The sequence below is a fragment of the Lissotriton vulgaris genome, chromosome 5 (assembly GCF_964263255.1).
Source record: "Lissotriton vulgaris chromosome 5, aLisVul1.2, whole genome shotgun sequence".
NCBI lineage: Eukaryota > Metazoa > Chordata > Amphibia > Caudata > Salamandridae > Lissotriton > Lissotriton vulgaris.
This window is the reverse complement of record NC_141693.1, coordinates 520,706,899-520,719,129: the sequence shown is the minus strand read 5'-3', so window position 1 is coordinate 520,719,129 and position 12,231 is coordinate 520,706,899. Positions and strand designations below refer to the sequence as shown.

Here is a 12,231-nt window from a genome sequence, read left to right as displayed (position 1 = left end):
CAGAGTTTCTCCTAGCCGAACTAGCATCCAACAAAACATTCTCTAGAAACACTGAAATTGTACATCCTAACGTTTAAGGGCCAACGGCAAGGTCATAACCGGAGTCAAGATCCCTAACCAGACTTACCCCTCCCACTTGTGAGGGGCGACAGCACAGAGGCTTACCTCAAGTGCAACTACTAACAATTTCCCTTGACTTGACGGGGGCACTTAAGACTCGACGCCATTAAAAGGTCGTTCGAAGACTTGTGTGTGGTATCTAGAAGGTATCGTGGACCTCCCCCCATCCCACACAACTTACCGCATCTGCCGTCGCAGATGACCCTGGCCCCGGGAAATTCCCCAGGAGGGGGCTGTAACCCCTCCTACAAAGGAAGGGGCCTTGACCGCCTTTCCTTTACTTCCGGCGACCCGCCCTTAGACGGGACCGCCTCCCCACTGAGGGGCCAATGGCCACCTCTCCCGAGCGCTCCCATCCGTGTTGGGTGACGCCCACTCATAGGGATCTACCAATTAGTGCTCACCGATCATGACCTTACCGCCTACCAAAAATAAATACGACAATTTTTATTCAAACCTACAAAAAACATTGGTCGCTACGACCGAAGGAACATGCTAAAATTGCAACACTACATCAAATCGTTTTAATCGAAAACAACCTACACAATATTCACCATACATTATTATGATCAACAACAAACTGATACTTTCACAGCCTGTAAACGGAATGGAAAACAAACTCATCGATTCACTTTATTGCACAACAACTTGCTGTCCTCAGGGGCTGGTGGGTGGGTCAAAATTGGCTCTTCGTTCTGTCCCGAGCTCACGTGTAGCGAGGAGGTGCAGCTTCGGAGCACAAGAACAAGAGGACGTCTTCTGGTCTTGCGTCACTTTTATCCGTCTTCAGGGCGGGCGAGAACCCGCCCCTGCCTGCCCCTAGGGCGGGGCTGGCTACGTCGGTGTCTAGGCCAGCCCACTCTAGGGCGGGAAAAAGCGCGCTCCGGCTACGCCGCTTCGGGCATACCAGCCGAGACACGCCTCCCGCCCAAAAATGGCTTCCCGGGGGGATCGAGGCACTCCACCATACGTTCGGGGGGACCGAGTGGTCGCCCCTTTCCATATGGCTGAGATACCCGCCACCCCCTCTCAACACAATCCCCAAAAGGAGGGAAACCGGAAACAGTTCTTGAAGTTTTTGGATGTGGGGAGGGAGTGACCCTCCCCCGGCCGTATTTATTAAAACAAAAAATTAAAACATTAAACGTTTCATTTTATGTACAATTTCATTATCACATTGCGATGTTTGGCTCACCTTAACATATTCTCTAATACAGAGTTTCTCCTAGCCGAACTAGCATCCAACAAAACATTCTCTAGAAACACTGAAATTGTACATCCTAACGTTTAAGGGCCAACGGCAAGGTCATAACCGGAGTCAAGATCCCTAACCAGACTTACCCCTCCCACTTGTGAGGGGCGACAGCACAGAGGCTTACCTCAAGTGCAACTACTAACAATTTCCCTTGACTTGACGGGGGCACTTAAGACTCGACGCCATTAAAAGGTCGTTCGAAGACTTGTGTGTGGTATCTAGAAGGTATCGTGGACCTCCCCCCATCCCACACAACTTACCGCATCTGCCGTCGCAGATGACCCTGGCCCCGGGAAATTCCCCAGGAGGGGGCTGTAACCCCTCCTACAAAGGAAGGGGCCTTGACCGCCTTTCCTTTACTTCCGGCGACCCGCCCTTAGACGGGACCGCCTCCCCACTGAGGGGCCAATGGCCACCTCTCCCGAGCGCTCCCATTCGTGTTGGGTGACGCCCACTCATAGGGATCTACCAATTAGTGCTCACCGATCATGACCTTACCGCCACAGGTCCGGATAGTTGACCGGCTATCCGGACCCCCCACAAAACTCCTACCTAAAGGTCATGTGTCAACGATTTTAACCAAGCTAAGAAGTCTCCTATGAGTAACTCATTGCCCACCCTCGACAAATGCACACCATCCCCCAAATACATACTGTCATCATTAATACAACTATGCGAGATCGAATGCAATGTCTTGGAACGGAACAACCTACTCACTTTGTTATTCAATTTTCTAACCGAATGATTTAAAGCAGGGATCGAGATAGCCCCCCGCCATACTTTACGTGGGATCATATGAGACCATGCAATTACGCACCCCGGAACTCTCCTTGCTAACCAACTTACCGTGGAAAGCATAGACTCCAGGAGAAGTCGTCTACCGGTGGTGACCAAATCATTGCCCCCCAAATGCACTATGACTATGGACGGCGGTGACCTCATCCGCTCTAACAAACCCTCAAAGAATGCCTGAAACTGGTCAATACAGAGACCGCCCCTTCCGTAGAAGGACACTCTGTACCCGTATTCCCCAGGTACGTGAATCATGTCACCTGCTTTGAATACGTCTGCGGCCCGTCTCACGTATGAGTGGCCCACGACCCACACCTCCTTCCTCTCAGCCGGTGACGTGCGACCGCTGGCCTGGTGTTGGGTCGACTGCACAGTCCGCCCTGCCGCGTAGGCTTGCGCAACTGAAAACAAACAAAAGACAAGAAGCGTGAGTACATGATTACAGCTTCACAACATGTGCAATCGCACGTACCTCTTATAACAATTGGAGGACCAGCGCCCCACACGTTTCACTTGTTCTACAGTAAGACCCCCGGCTGCAGCTTCAGTGGCAGCCCCTATCCGAAAGGAATGGGTCCCGAATTCGCCCGGGTCCAAGCCCGCCGCGGCGATGGTCATTGCAAGCACCCGCTGAAACTGAAACCTCGTCAGTGGGGTGGCGTCTGCATGCCTTAACAATGCCCCTCCCCATGATGCCACCCTTCGTGCTAGGTAATCTTCTAAGCACTGTACCGGACACATGGATGACCCGGGGATCCTGCGAATGATCGTGCAGTCCCCCCTCCCATCTTGGTCGGTCTTGGACCTGGGAAAGGAGACAATCATCGCATCGCCCCTGATCTGAACATGCTCCCTGCACAAGCCCCCCGCCACATCCTGTTTGTTCCTTGCAACCAGCTCACTAACTCTCATAGCCCCGTGAAACGCTAGCGTAAATGCAGTCCGGAACAAACAGGTCTCGAAGGGAGACGAGCATGTATTAGGGAGCGAGGCCAGTAACTGGGACAATCTATCAAGCCCTATCGGTCGTCTTACGTCTACACTGCGACCCTCTAGGCGTTGCCACCCACGCAGCGCCTTTTGAACTGTAAAAGACGCTGTTGGGTCCTGGATGCCATGGGCCCTGGCAACGAAGGAAATGGCGGCACGATGCCTTTGGGCCGTAGCCACCGATTTCCCAGCCCTACGTAAAGACATCAGAAAAAGTATTACCGACTCCTCCTGACCCCAAAGTCCCCCTCTCTCTGCCCCCAAAAAGGCTAAGTAGGCCCGAAACGCCCCTTCATATGCCTTCCTTGTCCTGGGTGCTAGACTCTCTCCCACGAGGTGACGAAGTTCGGGGCACCGAGAGACCAGAGAGCTTCGGGGAAGGGTGCCGGCTCTGGGTCCGCTGAGGGAAGGAAACCCGAGAAAGCCTGCATGTGAAAACGAGACAGTGCATCAGCAGCCTGATTCATCACCCCTGGGACATGTTTCGCTCTGAATATCACGTTCAGTTGCATACACAGTAAGACAATTTCTTTGAGCAGCCTCAAAATCAATTTACAACGGGCTGCCTGACTATTGATGCATTCTACCACGGTCATATTGTCGGACCAGAACACAACAGAATGATCTCTCAACCCTTCTGGCCATGTTCTCAGGGCCACCAGAATGGGAAACAGTTCAAGGAAAGCGATATTACCCGTCAGCCCCTTCTCGTGCCACCATAGGGGCCACTTTTGTGCCGACCATTTTGTGCCGAAGATGGCGCCAAAACCTACGCTTCCTGCTGAATCTGTCCATAGCCCAAGCTCTTCGGAGGACACGGCTGGCTTGCTCCAGACGACTCGGCCATTGAAGTCCGCCAAGAATGCTAACCAAATCCGCATGTCCTGGCGGACCTCAGCCGATAACCTTGTGCGATGATGACCCTCCTTCAGGCCCACCATCGCTTGGGCAATTGAGCGGGAAAAAGGGCGAGCCATTGGTATCACTCTCAAGGCAAAGTTCAATTTTCCCACTAATTGTTGCAACTGATGCAGTGTAACTTTGGATGCATTTAAACAAACTTGGAGTGCTGCCCTGAATTTTGACACTTTGCTTGCTGGTAAACGGAAGCACCCCTCCCTCGAGTCCAACTCGATCCCCAAAAACTCGAGGCAAGTCGTGGGACCCACAGTTTTACCCGGTGCCAATGGCACGCCAAGATGACCCATTAACACACAGAATTCAGCTAAGGCCTGTGCACATTCGAGATTACCGGCGGGGCCAAGAAACAAAAAGTCATCAAGGTAGTGCATTACATTTCGGAAACCCGTTCTCTTCGTGAACACCCATTGCAGGAAGGTACTGAACTGCTCAAAGTAAGCACATGATATAGAACATCCCATTGGCATACACCTATCCATGTAGAATGACCCCTGGAACCCGAATCCCAGAAGACGCTGATCGTCTGGGTGTACCGGGAGCAACCGGAACGCTGACTCGATATCAGATTTCGCCATCAACGTCCCGTGCCCCAGGCGATTCAAGATGGCTACTGCCTCATCAAAAGATGCATATCGCACCGAACAAACCTCTGGATCAATTGCGTCGTTCACCGAAAGACCATGTGGAGCAGACAGATTATGGATCAAACGAAACTCACCTGGGTCCTTCTTGGGGACTACCCCTAACGGAGAACAAACGAAATCCGGTACCGGGGGTACACTAAACGGGCCGGCGACCCGTCCCCGGCTAACCTCTTTCTGAATTTTTTCTTGCACTACAGATGTATGTTGTAAAACGGAAAGTTGGTTTTTGCACATCCCCACCCCCTGAAAGTCCCCTACCGGGATGCGGAAACCATGTGTAAAACCGTTCCGCAGCACCCCGGCAGAAGTACGATCCGGGTATTCGCTGAGCCAGGGAATCATTGCCAAGGTATCAATCGGGGTTGGTAAAGGCGCCCCTCGGCCTAGCTTAGACCTGTTTGGCGCCTCCCTTACCCCCATTCTCACTCGTTCTGGCTCTGCACGATGACTCAGGATGGGATGACCCACACGTACTACATTCGTGTTTGAATTTACACGATCCAGGAGGCCTGGTACATTTCCCCTTGTTGAAATTAAAACAGAAACCCTTTCTCCCTGTATTACCTGCGGGCCTCGGCTGGTCGTCGGTGCTCGTACTTGGTCGAAAGGCCGTCCCCACGTTTTGGCGGGAGTAATCAACAACATTGCTCCCGGCCAATGGCATTCTTAACATTCCCGATTCTTTCATTTTATCCCATGTTAGAGAATCGTAACAATCCCAAGTTAAACTCTTGTTATGTTCCTTTTCTTTCCTGAACAGATTATCGTAACAAAACCAATGGTTACCTTGATACGTTGTCGAGTAACCCATAATCCTTGACTGATAAACGGGAAACTCAGGAAGCAACTCGGGCCTACGTTCCCCCAAAATCGACGTAAAAATACCCCATGCATTGCCCCAATTGCCAATGTTCTCATTTACCTTAAAGGCGGCCATTTTTGCGCGCCAAACACTCGGATGCATTAAGTCCTTCTGACTTTTTACATGCTCCACATCATAATGATCAACAAGCAAGGAAAAAATATTCACGTATTCCCCTGCCCAGATCTTTTCCTTTATAGCTAAAGGCACATGTTGTCCCAATCTCTCTCTACGAGAGGGTGCTGACTCGTCCCTTGCAATCGGCAATGGCCGCTTACCTGAACTGGACGCAGCTTCTGCCGCTTGCGGCTTGTCTATCCCCGCCAACGGCGCAGCCACTCTAGCCGCCTCTCTCTTCTCTCGAAGCCCTTTTATCAGTGCCTGTGCCTCGGCAGCCGTGGCGCCATCACTAATATCCCCCAACCAAGCTGCCAGCTGTGCTGCCAGCTCGGGGGGCATGTCTTCCTTAGATGTCGGGGTGACGACAACGGGGATTGGATTCCCCTCCATCGGTACTGGGGTCGGCGCCTCGAGCGGGGCAGAGGGAACCGGGACGTCTCCACCGGCTGGAACCTTTCTCGGCCTCTTCGGTCTCCCGCCAGCCGGCGCAGGGCCCGAACCCTCCTCCCCATCTCGCTCCGCCAAACGTTTCTTTATGTCGGACACCTCTTTGCAAAGGGCCCGCACCATCTGGTCGGTCGTCATTCTCTTTGCTCCTTTCTTGGGCATTTCTCCGAGGAAGAATCTAGAAGACAAAGAAAAAGATCAAAACGCTCAAAATTGGCTCTTCGTTCTGTCCCGAGCTCACGTGTAGCGAGGAGGTGCAGCTTCGGAGCACAAGAACAAGAGGACGTCTTCTGGTCTTGCGTCACTTTTATCCGTCTTCAGGGCGGGCGAGAACCCGCCCCTGCCTGCCCCTAGGGCGGGGCTGGCTACGTCGGTGTCTAGGCCAGCCCACTCTAGGGCGGGAAAAAGCGCGCTCCGGCTACGCCGCTTCGGGCATACCAGCCGAGACACGCCTCCCGCCCAAAAATGGCTTCCCGGGGGGATCGAGGCACTCCACCATACGTTCGGGGGGACCGAGTGGTCGCCCCTTTCCATATGTCTGCAGCCTCTGAGAGGATTTTCGGACTGGCAGAAACTTCAGCAGGATGAATCAGATGTTCTGTCAGTCCATATAAAAATTCACAGGCCGCAAAATGGGTCGAGGAGTGAGTGTCCCCAACAAATGCTGTTCCTTCAGGTAGACTGTAAGTGACACCTTTACTTACAGTTTGTTTCACTGCAGACATCTCTATTTGATGTGAAAAAAGGCTCTCTAGTCTTTGTTCTTTTAGTAGGACTTATAGGGGATTATTCACAAGCCCCTTGCGCCGCCGGTGCGTCACTATTATTGATGAACCGGCAGCGCAATGGGCTCCCCCATATTTACAAGTCCTTGTAAAGTTACCCTGCGTGAAAGGGACATTCCATGGGTGTTACTGTGGGTGTTCCCACGCAACATCCATGGAACTTGACGCATTCACAGATTTATAACATTTTGTAAACCTGGGAAAGTGTCAGAATTCTATGCCTCCCCAGGGTTTTTGCATTTGTCTCCCCATTGGAGGTGTAAGGAGGCGCATTGAGGAGAAATACTTTTATTTATCCTTGTTTTTTTCTCTTTATATGCATGCTGCATTCTGCAGCATGCATAGTAAGAGGAAAATGCCTTTAATGATTGTTTTTGTGTAGGAAGGTGTCCCTACCTGCACAAAAACAATAATCCCCTCAGGCACACTTGCGAAATGATGCATGGGTCTCTGCGCTGGTGCGCGGCTGCTGTTTGAGCGCCAGCGCAGAGGAAAAGGACAGGAATGTGCCTTTTTTTTGTAGATACAGGGCATTCTCACCCTTTTATTTTGGCACACGGTACCGCAGCAGGAAGGCTTGCTGCGCTGCCGTGTATTGTAATGAGGCCCATAGTTTATAGCCAGCGGCACACTGACATCTTGGCAACCCGGTCACTATGGTCTAAGCAGTAGAACTCAGAGCGATACAACAAGCCTTCCTATTTATGATTTAATCTAATAGTGGGTTTGATTGGTTTTTTTTTTAAACCCATTTTAAAGCCATTGGAATAGTGCGGATGCTGCAGCTCTGGTGGGAGGAAGAGTTCCACAATGATTGCTGACCCTGCTTGTATATTTTCACAGGGTTTCATCTTACTCTCATTTAAAAAGGCGGACACAGGATTCTTTTGTTCTATCACATAGCACCTTGAACATGCAAAACCTGGTATAATCAACAAGCATAAATAAATAAAATGGCAAATTAATTATTTTCAATAGAACTGCATAATGGAAAGCCTTAAAAACTGTGATAAAATCAGGATGATAAATTAATTCTATTAGTACCGGCTGCATAAATGTACAGTGTTGCACTTCGATATTGCTTTCCTACCGCCATGTCAGACTCTTAAGCATTGAGTACGTACAGATCTGCATCCAATTTTCTTATATTGGCCAACGTGATGTTTCAGGCAGTTCTGCATCCACTCTTGGAGCACAGAGAACAGTGCCATTTATTAGATGACTACCTTGACTCGCTAATATCAATGAAGGTCTACCCTGTACCACTATGGAGTGAAATACTACTTCTTCTTTTCTCTTTGGCTTTTGATAGCATTGATAAGAAGATACAGGATTCTAGATTTAAATTGTCTGAAGTCATTACAGCAGCCCGTGGTTGAATCTTATTTTTAGTAGATTGTTCAAAAAATCTAAATGGACAAATTTCGATCTGACCCTGTCAAGATCCAAAGATTTTTTAAAATACTGAACACCACTAGAAGATTTGGAACTGTTGATGACCTAAGCTTTAACATGACTATGAATGACACCAAAATGTAACATGAGGTGGGAGAAAACAATGGACGGAAAATATTGCCATATTCTCTAACAGGGTAGATGACCGAATGACCAAAAATTTGAGGTCTTAATGGGATTATGTCAAATGTGTGTGGTTAAAATAATACAATCATCTGCCCTGGTCCCAGGCCTTGTTCCTTAAGCACTGCTCGTGCTTCTGTGAGTTGTCACAAATCTATGGGAATTGTTTAATTTCATTTAAGATTTCATTCCTCAGGTTATGATTTCGGCAAACAAGGCGTTAGTACAGCTGTAGATAATTTGAGAGACTAATACACACACTTGAAATCTTGTAGTATACTATGTTTAGGTATTGATGGCAAAATGTTGAATATAATATAAAAGGTATTGGTGCTGCCAGAAAAGATCGCATAAAATATTGCCAAGTGCATGTGGCCACGTACAAATATTTTCTCGCTTTGAAAAAAGATTAAAACAATGAGGTTGAAGCAGGCCTGCCATTGCACGTTATTCATAGACCCAGAATAATACCTTTTGGAACACATTTACACCAAAACGCAGATCCCACTAAAACCTTACTTCTATTACTCATTCGTTTTAAATCCAGTTCAGTACAACTGTAAAGCATTAAACTTTTTAATGCTCTACTGCTGACTTGCCCAACTCTGAATATTGATGCAAATTACTGGTTTAGCCCTCTACCAGTACACCTTATTATGGAGCAACAGATCTTTCAGCCCAGGTAGAAAATCACTAAAGCCCTAAAAGTGAAAACGATTACAAAGTAATGGACCATGACATATCATGGACCTTTAATAAAGCACTAAAGCAAATGGCAGTTACACGTAGTCTAGGGGTCTCTATTTTGTCAATGCTTTATTCCATGGCCTCTACTGTATTGTTTTAAATTTAGAATTTTGAAATGTTTCCATTATGATGTTCTGTTTTATTCTCAGTTGCTACAGAGTAATGGAGGAAGCAGGTGATTGATTATTTGCATATCCTTTCATGTGCCATTTTATGTGCAATATAATCTTTGCATTCATTTACCTGTTCAGCCTGCACTGAATTAACCTGGTTATGTGTATGATAACTTTTTCTCAGATATACAGTCCATTAGATCAGATACACCACTCCAAATTTCCAGTGGTGAGTTGATGTTTGCTTTTTCCTACCTGATCAGATTTTTGGAGCCCTTCCCCTTACATTTCATATCCCACGAAATCAGCGTGAGCCCTGTTTAGTAAGGATTTCTTTCCAGTCAACAAAGAATGGGAGAAAGTCTTACTAAAAAGCCTCTATGCACTTCTCTAGAGCCTCACCTCGAATATCTTGATACCAAAAACCAACACTGCCTACAAGATTTTTTAAATGTAAGATTTTAATAGAAACTGATTTGCACGATTACCTTTTCTGAAAATTCGATCCAAATCAATATGAGTACAGGCATTGATCTGACCATGCCAAGCTTTTTTGTCTGTGCAATTTTTTGGTATTCGAGGAGATGCTTGAAACTGTTTAGAATGACATCAACCAAAGACATCATGCTTGATGATCATTCTGAACCCCTAATCTTACTCTGCATCCAACTGTAAAAACATAGTAGTGTGTCACACCCCAATGGAGGCACACGTCTGATGAGGGTTTTAATTACCTCTCCTCAAAAAATTATGTAAATGGACCTAATTTCTAATATAAAGTTCATTTGGATATTTGCTGTGATCCATCTCCTTCCAAAGCATATTTAATTATGAAAATAATGTATTATTTGGTGTTTGCAGTTTGTACACAGCCATTGGCTGTTTTGTTTAGCGATCCTTACATGATATATCCGACTAAGCCATTTTTTTTTGTCATTTTGGACGTCTCCTGTAGGGACGTTTTTGGCTTATTTTGCAGATTATCTGAACCTTCCTATAAATATCAACAAGTTGTCCTTAATTACCATGCTTTTGTTGTACATTATGTGATGTTCAATGATCATATCAGTTGGCATTCTAGAAATGTGGTGGACTGGATTCAAATTCTAATATTATGCATTTCAACTGTGTTGCAGACTAGTTTACCTAATCCATCATGGTTTTCCAAAATAGCATTTAAACTCTTAAAGTATTTGTGGGGTCTGATATTTCTTTACACACAGTATGTGTTGAGGTGGGTGCATGGTCATGATGGAAATGAGGCAGTATAATGGAAACAGAAGCAGGACCCAATGAAAAAATAAGAAACAAAAATATATAGATATAGATATATATAAAATTGTATACTGATGAATGGATGTTAAATTGTCATAAGTGAAAAGAAGAGGATAACTTCAGTGCATGGAGATACACTCTTACTAAGTAAATGTAGTACCTGCAATTAAAATAAGTCTTCACAAGAAGATTGGAATAGTTGTTGGTAGACAATAATTTGTTTTTTTATATAATGCTTAAACCACACCTTTGCTAAGCACTTTAAATTAGAGGTGTCATTGTACCCAGTTAATTGGTACTAAATTTACTGACCTTTTAAGAAGGATGCAAGGATGAGTTGGACTTTCTGGGATTAAAATATGCATACATCTGTGGTGAGAATTTAACCCATTGAGGTCTATGCACACATATTTGGGAACTGATTAAAAAAGGTAACATGCGCTTATGAGTAAGTTTACTCTTTAGAGTAAGTTTACTATTTTTAACATTCACAAACTCCAAGTATAAACTTAAAATAAAAGAGTAAGTTCCAGGTCTTCATCCCCTGAGTGTAGCATTTGGCTTACTCTTGTGTGATTTCCATCTCTAAAACCCCTCCTTCCTAAACCCCTTTTACTCCCCCCATCCCATCCCCTCTTTGTAGTAAGCCTGCCCCTTCTTTAAGCCACACCACTGTATGGCTCCCATATTTACTACTAAAACCTATACTTACTTCTGCGTAGACTCCACAGTGGAGGCATAAAACTCTGTTTGTAGTTTGTTAATTGCAATTTGTAGTACCTTTTGTAGTACTACAACACGTACTAAAAAGTGCAGTTTGTAAACGAGGCCCATGGTGGGTATGTTAGACTCCGGAGGCTGTGTTGAAGAAAGCAGTTTTGTGAAGTCCATTACCATAAGTTAATGTGGGAGTTTAAATGCAAAGGAGGAAAAGAAGGACATCATTTTCTACCTAAAGTGGCTCTGAGGAACAAATGCGAAGAATTCGGTATGAAAGTGGCTCCAGCACTCAGTTGTTGAGCCACTCATGACCAACACAAAAGTGACCTCAAGATTCCAGTGCATCACTTCCTCGGCTTATTAAAGGTCTCTGCAATTTGTCCAAAACCCCCTGAAGGAATGGGGTGTCACATTCACCAGTTCTCACACAGAGGTCAAGAATGAACTTGTTTATCATCACCAGACACTTCAAATGTCACGTGGTACATCATGTGGTATCTCAAAAACACATTTCTTTTTTCAGTAATTGGAAAACGTCTTTTCATTAATCACATTGCATTAATTTAGTACTAGGTTATAAGCATTTAAATTTCAAGCGATTGCACAACGTTAAAAGAAAGTAATGCATATTTTGATGATTGGTGGCAGTCAATCTTTAAGCAGAATGACAGATCACTTTGATATTCTAGAAATATTATATATTAGTTCCATTTTTTATATATAAATATATATATATTTATATATCTATATATAAATATATTTATTTAACGAAATGGCATTAATTAAGCTATCGTGAGTTTCATTTGTTTTATTATAAAACATGATATGTAGCATGAACACATCATACTGAATCGTGCTGTGC

The 12,231-nt window shown here is 45.9% G+C and overlaps 1 protein-coding gene across 2 annotated transcripts in view; it reads left to right on the top strand.

The window, feature by feature from the left end:
• Positions 1-12,231, top strand: part of PAPSS2 (3'-phosphoadenosine 5'-phosphosulfate synthase 2) — a 196,663-nt gene that overhangs the window by 107,167 nt on the left and 77,265 nt on the right. Inside the window, exon 8 of one of the 2 annotated variants that reach the window (XM_086921957.1) lies at positions 9,559-9,603. The exons of the other annotated variant lie outside the window; for it this stretch is intronic. Coding sequence (XP_086778083.1) covers positions 9,559-9,603 — 45 coding nt within the window. The remainder of the gene's footprint in view (positions 1-9,558; positions 9,604-12,231) is intronic. 2 annotated transcript variants of the gene reach the window in all.